Source organism: Lycorma delicatula, chromosome 10 (genome assembly GCF_047948215.1).
Source record: "Lycorma delicatula isolate Av1 chromosome 10, ASM4794821v1, whole genome shotgun sequence".
Lineage (NCBI taxonomy): Eukaryota > Metazoa > Arthropoda > Insecta > Hemiptera > Fulgoridae > Lycorma > Lycorma delicatula.
In genome coordinates this window covers 75,443,759-75,453,650 of record NC_134464.1, presented here as the reverse complement: position 1 = coordinate 75,453,650, position 9,892 = coordinate 75,443,759, and the positions used below count along the sequence as shown (strand labels likewise).

Here is a 9,892-nt window from a genome sequence, read left to right as displayed (position 1 = left end):
ATGCTGTTAATATTTGGTAGCACAAAAAACCCACAACAATTGATGCCAAGTAAATTTTGCTGCAATTGAGTTTCAAAAAATTTTAAATTCAATCTAGATAATACTGAATTTTCTGATTAATAGTTGTATTAAGACAGTTTTTTGAAATGTAATACAGCATATGTCAACAGTATTAGTATAAAATAATTTTACAATTCACAAGCTCTATTCTTAACAGCGAATTATAACCTTCCACACAAGACATTTTTTAAAATAATGGTTCAGTAGTTTTAGTTTGCAGAATTTAACATAATTAATTTTTGTTACAATATAAATGATTCACATGTTCCCCACGTTCTTTTGTTTAATAAACTAGTAGAATAATCATGACTTACAAATTTTGATCATTATCTTTTTATGAGGAAAAGCTGTTGTCTGGCACCTCAAAATGTAAAAAAACAACTCATTTTTCAAAGTTTAATTTCCATTTTATTTTCTTCATATTTGTACAAATGATTCTTAATAAATTTAGTATTTGCTAATTAAAGAATAAGTGTTAGAAAATTAAGTAAGACATTTATGAATAGAAAAACTAAGTATACTCAGATTAGAAAAAGAGTATTATTTAGTAATGTAAATTTTTTCCTCGGTAACTAGTTTAAAATAAATCCAATTGAGAACCAAAAATATAGTATCATTTTTATGTTCTCAAACATAATAATGTTTAATTACATAAACACAATTAATTACTAGAATTATATTCTAGTAAATATCCTGATTATATCTAATCAAAACTATTTCAACATAAATATTTATATACAAAATAGCCCAAAATATTTGAGAATATCAATATTTTCATTTTATTTTATGTAGTTGATCAAAATTTTGCTAATATTACTTCAAATAACTTCCAAATAAACATCTTAGTTTTATTTACATCACTTTTGATTATCCAGTTACACCTAATAATTATATAATTTAATTGTTTCCTAATTTAGTTCAATATGATTTATATTTAAAGTTGAGAATTATAAACAATTTACATCAAATTAATAGAAATCATTCTTCCAAAAAACCTTTTCTAGCCAATTAGCAACTATCTTGCATTGTTACTGGAAGTAAGTCACAGTTAAGAAACCCCTTTGGTATGTAATCCAAGTTTTTGGAGATCTTGGTTTTCATGTATAACATTTGCATCTTTGTTCTGTTTTTATGAAATATCTAGTAAAAATTGGTTTGTTATAAAGTTATGTTATCTAGTATGCAGATGAATGTGGTCTATCTTCAATTTAATTTATATACTCTGGTAATGCAGTGTTTGTCGATTTTAAAACAACCCAGTATCCTTTAAAATATCATAGTTTTTATGTTGGTTGATATGTTAATATTGGAGTAGTTATGAAGAAAAAGACAGAGTGAGAAATGAAGTGTTGAATATAGAAAAATAATTATAGCATTTAAATAGATACAAGCATTTAGCGAATGTTGTACAATCACAGCTTCATGGGAAACATTTTAAACAAAAAGGTTAACATGTGAAAAATGGTCATCAGTAGCACTTAAAAAAATGTACAGTTTTATAGTTAAATTGTAGTTGTGAAATTTCCCGACAAAAACACTTATTTCATATATATGTATTATTTCCATTTAACTGGTACAGGGGAAGATGCGTTCTGAAAATGGAACATCCCAACTCTGTAGGGGAAGACACCCGCCTAGTGATGTTCCAGTTGCCATACCCCCCTCCTGTTCCTTTCCCTGCTGGGCTTTAACGGGAGTCTATTGCCCTCTGACTTTTTATATCTCATAGTAATAAGGCTGGCCTTATTGGGATGCCACCAATGCAAATGCCTCAGCAGACATTTGCATCGGTGATTTAATAACTTAGCTTATTGCCTTCACTGTAGGCCTCATCTGGACATCTTGAATGTCCTACATCATCACCCTCTGAACTAGCTAACCGAGCTCGTGGAAACGTGAACCCCGCGCCTAGCTCTACTTATTATGAGCCAATTTTGTGAATGTCTCATAATTCAAGGCAAAACACAACATACCACCCAAACATGTTGATCACAACAACAAAATTTAAACTTAGTTCCCTTAGTGAAACTCAGCTTCCAAAAATGGAACATCTCGATTCCCCCCCGAGGGGGAGAAGATCCTGCCTTGTAGCGTGTCTTGATCGCTATACCACCCCCTGAAAATGGAACAGCAAAATTTAGAGCAATAGTGTGCCATCAAATTTTATATTGAACTTGGTAAATCCGGAAGTTTGACTAATGAAAAGTTGTAACAAGCCTTTGGGAACATTCCTCATCAAGAGCACAAGTTTTTCAGTGGCACAAAGCATTTTTGGAGGCTGGGAAGCAGTGGAAGATGAATCTTGCTCAGGGAGGCCTCAATATGGAAAAACTAAGGAAAATGTGAGAAGAGTGAGGAACATTGAGACTGATGAATAGTGTGTTAAATTTGAATCGTTTTACCCCATCAGATTTTTAATCATGATTTGAGCATGAGAAAGGTGTGTGCCAAAAGACCTTTCCACTGAACTGAAAGACAATAGGAAGTACGTGTGCCTTGATCTTCAACAGAATTGAAAATGACCCGAGCTGTCTTCAGTCGTATGTTCACTGGTGATAAATCATGGATTTTAACAAAAAATTAGTCACACTGACACTTCTTGACCAAAGAAAGCTCGAATGAGCAAATCAATGATCCATGATGATTTGTTTTTTGACAGTAAAAGTATTGTTAACAAAGAATTTGTGCCCCAAGAACAAACCGTCGACAAAGCTTTTATAAAATGTACTCGAAAGGCTCAGAAAAAGGGTGCTTTGTCAGACCGGAATTTTGAACACTTAGATGCTACACCATGAAAACTCCCTCTATCACTGAGCCATTTCAATCAACCAGTTTAAAAAAAAAGATTGGTTCCTTTTTTTTTCTCTCCAGAATCAAATCAAAACCAACTTGAAAGGACATAATTCTGGTACTGTCAAATCATTCTAACAAGCTGACAGCAAATTCAGGTGAAGCCTTCCAGCATTCTTATAAAGAATGGAAACAACACCTCCACCGATGTACTGTTCATCGGTGTATAAAAATAAAATAAAATTTTTGAGACAGCCTCATTACTTTTCTGCCAAACTTGGTAATTACATATCATAAACCAGCTAATCACAATTCAGCTGCATTTATTTAATGTTTATCCTGCATCACAAAAAAAATAAAATGACCTTTATTATTTTTATCAATAATTACTCATTTTTATTTAATTATATTTGATTTTATATATATTCTTTTTAAAAATTTATCTTATTTAATAATTTTTAATTCACATTCTACTATAAGTGAAATTTATTAAGTTTTTTTATAACCTTTTGACATATATTATTATTTTCTGAACTCATAGAAAAACACCATCTTATAGAATATACACAGATAATACGTTTAAATTTTTTCTTAATGAGAAAAGAGTAAATCATGCAACTAAATGTAAACAAAACACAATTTAATTTTTATAAAGCCAATAAAAATTTGTTTGCTGTCGGAGAAAAATAAAAATGGCAGATTCATTTAGTGTGATGTGAAATATTAAAAACATAAAAAATGTGTCATAGAATATTGTTACCACATATATGCTTAATTTAATATCGGCAGGCGATAATGGTAGCAACGATGTGAGTGGGGCGCACAGTATACGAACACGTTGATATGAGCATCACTCCCACCATAGCGGCGCTGCAGCCCCACCACTCTCAAACACCAATAAGAGCATTCACCACGAGAGTGAACACAATTCATTGTCGACCACCACTTGGGGAAGACCAAGAAGAAGGTAGAAGACAGAAGTTTCCTGGCCACCTCAACGTGAGACCTCCCAGCAGATGCCAACATCCCCGCTGGAGCAGCAGGCCTGGCTGACCCGCCAAGGGAGTCGCTGGATGCAGATGCTACCTTCCCACTCCAGCTCCAGCTTGCCAGGCTTCAAACACTCTGGCCGGTGGACTCAGTCACAGGAGCCAGCCCAGCATGGGATCGCTTGGGGAGAACCACCTCAGCCACGAAAGACAACCAATGCAAACTCAACACTGCAGAGCTCTGGGAGCCACCACTGCCACACTGTAGTAGGGAACCAACTGCCGCTGACGGAAAGCCCGGTCGGACTTCAATGGACGAGTCACAACTCCTCGACCTCACTAGAGACCAGCTTCCGAACCCAACAGCTCTTCTCAGGGCTAACACAAAAAACAGCCCTTTTCAGGGCCACCATGAGGTTAGTAAGTGCCACATGCCGTTGAAGCCATTCTGCGACAATTTTTAATAGTGAATAATTTTTATTTAAAGAAAACTGCACAACAAAGCAGCATCACCGGAAAAACCATAACCTTTCATAAGAAGGTATCGATCACTGTGAATGTTTTGTCATTTTCTTGTATTTTTTCACACGCTTATTTTTGTCAGATTCGTAATTCCCAAAGAGGAATTTTGATTTTTTTATAGCAATAATAATCTCATCATCAATTTTCTTTTCTTGAATGGTGTTGAAAGCAACATTTTCTATATAAATTTTATGGTTGAAATTAAAATAACTTTACTCTTGTTTGTTAAAATATAAACAAACACAATACAGCAGATTGTGACTAAGAAATTAGTATAAATTAAGCATCTTTTTGATAAAATTATAAGAATTGCTGTAAGTGCAACTTTGTCAGCAGTGAATCACAGCACATGACAAAGCAGCATCATGAAAGATACAACGAAATCATAACTCATTACAGAGTAATACAATGACAGTACAAAAAAAATTGCACTGCAACGGCAAAAAACATTAATAACAAATAATAAAATCATTAAACAGATAAAATCAAAATAAACAAACATAAAGAAAGTGAAATAACTTTGACAAGTTCTGTAGCTGTTAAATAAAAAAACTTTATTACAAAAACAAATAACGTAATTATAATATTTTAAAGCTGGAGTAAAATTATTTCTAAAAAAAATTGTCAACAATACTGTAATATTTTTGATTTAACTTTCACAAAAAAAATTAAAATTACAAAATGCTTCCTTAAAATTTTGCAGTTGATCCGCTACTGAAAATGATTAAAAAATTGCTTATGATAAAAAATGTCACTTAAAACAAGTAAACATAACCAATCATAATTTGGTACTTGTCGATTAGTGTCCCAGCTAGTTTTTTTTACAATAATATACACACTTATTATCACAATTTATAAAAACTATCAATTAAAAAAAAAATTTACAATTTAATTACCAATTAATTGTACAAATTGAACTTTTTTTTCACCACTTCTTTTTATTAAAATTTGAAGTGCATAATCACGTGTTTGTATTTGTAAAAAATTAGGTGCGACACTAAACTGACAAGTACCCATAATTCTATTAAAAATTGTATTTTAGTTATCATCATCTTCAATCTTTGGTGCGAGGTAATATCTTATGTGTCCAATCTCCCCAATCTTATACTCAACAACAAGGGGGACATCAGCAGACATTGATAATTGGACCTGGAAATAAGTAAATTATTTTTAACATTAATCTAGTTAAAAAAAATAATAATAATAAAGTTACTGATCATGAACCAAAAACATCAGATTATGCTGAGATCTCACAGGATATGGACAGAATATCTGAAGATCACTATGCAGGTTAATCTACATATAAAAGTATGGAAGTAACTAAAATTTCTGAAAAATATTGTAGTAATCTAAGATCTGTTGCATTGATGACAAAGTATTAGACGATTGACGTTTGCATTAAAATAATCTTTGGATAATACATACATAATTCCACTACAGAATATAAAAGCCCAGTAATTAAAAAAAAATAATCTTTTGCACACAATATTACTCTATAACCAATTAATCATTACTGCTTGATTTATTAAAAGAACAATAATCATAACTATTACAATGAAAGTTTCTAAAAGTAATAGTACAATGAAATGTTAAAATTTTGGATACAACATGGAAATCATAACAAAGTGGTAATGTGAAGCCTGCCCCAATGGTCGCATTTAAAACCATGTTATTTCTTCTTATGAACATATTTCTACAGCGTAACAATAATCACACATAAAAAGATAGTACCTGCTTTGTGGTATGTCCACTTTTTAAGCGATACATGTTGAGCATCTGAAGTATAAAAAAAAAAATTGAGTTTATCTTTATCTTACTATAACACAATTAAGAAAGTACTTTACAGTTGTTACTTAGGAATAAACTGACTTGATACAAAAAGCATAGAAAAAAAAACAAATATGTAACAATAAAAATTATATTTATACCTGAGCTGATAAAGGTGTTGCTTTAGTAAAACTATTAAGGTAACGGCAAGCAAACGTAAGAGAAACTGGTTCTTGCATTTCAATTGAAACAGCATCTTCCTCTTTATCAACATTAGCAGTCTGAGCCAACTTGATGTTAGCTGAATGGAAAAACATAAATAAAATATAAATTTATTCATAAGAAATTTTATACATCATCATGTATGTGAAACAAAAATAGTTATTGAAAAATTAGATAATTTTTTTTTTTACAGATAACATGTTACCTCTATAATTGCAATATTGTTTTACCAATAATTTTATCATCATGCAGTGCCTTAAGGAGAATATGCAGATATGAAACCATTTTAATTTACACACACACACACACTTTGTATATAATTAAATACAATTCATTAGGAAATAAGTTTTTTTTTATTTTTTGAAAAACTTCTCAGATTTAATATGCTTCATGCTCTAATCAACTAAACAAGATGTCAAAGTAATCCAGAAATGTCAAATAGTATGGCGAGTTTGTTATTATCTCGACACCATTCACAACTGTGTGAAAAATGCAGATGGCTGTGTTTTGCCTGTGCCTGTTAATGCAACTTTTCAAGTGACTACAGTTTATGGAGGCGATGAGCAAATGGTTCCATTTATTCTAAGCTTGGCACATAAATTATACGGGACTACATTCAGTAAAGCTCGATCTTGGCAAAAAGGTTAAGCATATGTTGCTTAACTCCACACCAGAACTTTATAAATATTTTTTTTTTTGGTTTTTACTAATTTCTAATAACATTCCTGAAATTTACATGGTACCACCAAAAAAAATTCCCTTTCAAACAAAAAAATACAACCTGTTTAAATTTGTTGAGCAATTGCAAAATTGTACAAAAATATAAATATTAGATTGTATTAAGAATCTCCTTTTCTGAAGCCTGTCAAAAATCATTCTACTGTATTTCATATTACAACCGTATGTGTATTTTATATTATAACTTGAAAAATAAAAAAATTACTAACACATGTCAATGCTAAACCAGATAAACTGTCAATGATTTAATTATAATTCAAGAATTTAACTTTAGGGAAAGAACCTGACTAATAAATGTTACTGAATTTTTATGTTCAAACTAGTTATCAAAAAAATTAGATATATTTACCTTAATTTTGTGTAACTTACGACTTCTACATCATCAGAACTATCCCTTTTAACACATTAATCACTGTCTAATTAAGTAAGATGGCAAGGATATAACTTAGTAAACTTCAATTTAAACAGAAAACAGTGTAAAACACTTTTTTCCATTTGAAACACACAAAGAAAAAAATTACCATTTCCAATGTCACCGCCTGAAGAAAATTTTATTCCTTCTTTGGAACAGGAAATAACTACGGATTCTCCAAACTGACTTAAGTCTCTACAAATCCGTGCAAACTCTGCAGATGGCATTTTTATTACACAAGAATAATCAGTCTCCTACAAAAAAAAAAACAAGTATATAATAAAAATGAATATACACAGATAATGCAAATCATAAAAATAGCTTTAAAAGCATGTCATGTTTTTTCCAAATAGTTTAATTCAAAACCATATCAGGCATAGCAGTTTTCAGTATGGAATTTCATAATTAATAAAATTGCCATGCCTGACTACGATTTGAGCCTGGGGCCTCTGCATGAAAAGCCGAGATGCTACCACTTTATCACAAAGATTGGCAGAGTTAGTTTCCTCCATACGATAAACCTAAATACACCAATAAAAAATTGTCATTATTACATTTAAAAGTTATAGCCTATCTATAAATTGTATTAAACATAGTAGCGTAGTTACCTTACACAAAACAAATATAACATTTTCTTGTCAACCTATCCTTACAACTTTATGATTCATCTTATACCACAGACAAATCTTGGTAGGGGAAAAATTAATGTCAATAGCAAATCTTGGAAGGGAAAAAAATTAATATCAATAGCTAATCTCATCTTTAATTAACAGATTCTTATTCATCACTGATGTTTACTAGTACTGGGTGCAGGATTTCTTTGGGTGGGTAACTTAATATTCTGTATAGTAAGCATATATCAAAAGCCGTGAAATATCTAAGCTTACATTATTAAGTTTAAAAATAAAACTGACAAATTACTGCAAGTACCACAGCCTAACTCACTTACTGGAATTCCTAAGTGTTCCTGATCCAGGTTGATAAGTTTCATTTCATAATCTGAAACTTTTTCTTGATTCTGCGATTCAAACACAAATGTAACCAAATCAGCATTGTCTTGGGCTTTCATTGTTAAAACATCATCATTACCAGCACACTTCATAATTTTTGTCATACTGAAAAATAAACGTAAGTGTTAATGTTGGTACAATGACATGCTTAATACTTAAGGGACAAACTCAGAAATGTTCACCAACAACACAAAAAAGCAATCAAAAAAATTGTTTAGGTTCATATTTGATGTATCAAACAAAATTTTTTTCTTTTACAACCAGACATTTCCATATCTTACAATTCAAATAAGTATATTATTTCATTAAATACAAATTACAAGTACCATGAAACTGAAATTAAGGTTCAAAATAGGACAAACAAGGCCATAGAGGAATCTTAAGTTACAAATTACATGCAAAAACTGGGGCAAAACACATATTTCCACCAATTCCGTGATTAGTACCTGGTATTCATTTGAATATATTGAGTAATCTTCACAGGGCTGAAGGTAAGTATTCCAGCAGTTACTACCAATCCAGTTGACAGAACTGCTACTACAAACAATGAACAAAAATCCTTGCACGAAAACTTATATGCAGGTTCTTCTACAGGAAAAGGGTGATCAAAGAAATTACTCGAAAGCAACAAAAGCGCCTACTGTTGGGATAACCTACATAAACCATCTAGAAAAATAAAATCTAACCTAATAAAACACTTACCTAGCAAGATTTATACCCATCGACAAATTCCTGTCGCATCTGTATTTATCAAAACCATCGCTTCTTAGATTCAATGATACTAAACTAACATGAGAATTGTCCATTGCCTGCAACTGTATCCCTGAATCTGAACAATCAAATGTTGCTTCATTAAGCAAATCTTTGATAGCCTCTAATACTTTCTTTAAAATTGAACTCTGAACAAGTCTTGCTTCAAACATTTTTAATGTAGATGTCTAACTGAAATAGTTAACGAAAATATATACAGCAGAAGAGTGACAAGATGATCCAAAGTAGCGAGGGCCTCACAAGAGAATGAAATGGCCTCTACAAATTCGCGGGAGACTAGTAGTAAACCGCGGGAACCATAGTTGAAGTTATTGTGTAGCTTCCGGATTAATTTTTACTAATCATATGACAAACACTATTTACTGACAACTGTAATTAATAGTAAATCAAACCTATTACCATATTTGTAATACTTTACTTATTAACTTCACATAAAAATTATAAGCTCAAGTAATTTTAAATGAGTTAAAAATGAATTTGTGTAAAACGGAGCGGAAAGTGAATTCGGAGTTTACGTTTTACAAAAATCCACCATTGATTAATGATTAGTTTGCATTACACTTTTTAAACTGTCAAATGTAAAATCATTATAATAATTCGTCAGTAATTTA

At 31.2% G+C, this 9,892-nt stretch overlaps 1 protein-coding gene across 1 annotated transcript; it reads right to left on the bottom strand.

Moving 5' to 3' along the window:
• Positions 1-4,889: 4,889 nt before the first annotated feature.
• On the bottom strand, positions 4,890-9,598 carry PCNA (Proliferating cell nuclear antigen). The gene is made up of 5 exons (XM_075377257.1): positions 9,213-9,598; positions 8,450-8,615; positions 7,610-7,754; positions 6,290-6,429; positions 4,890-5,510 (listed from the first exon to the last, which is right to left on the bottom strand). Exons 1-5 carry the CDS (start codon positions 9,431-9,433, stop codon positions 5,400-5,402), a joined length of 783 nt encoding a protein of 260 aa, XP_075233372.1. The 5' UTR covers positions 9,434-9,598; the 3' UTR covers positions 4,890-5,399.
• Positions 9,599-9,892: the final 294 nt, after the last annotated feature.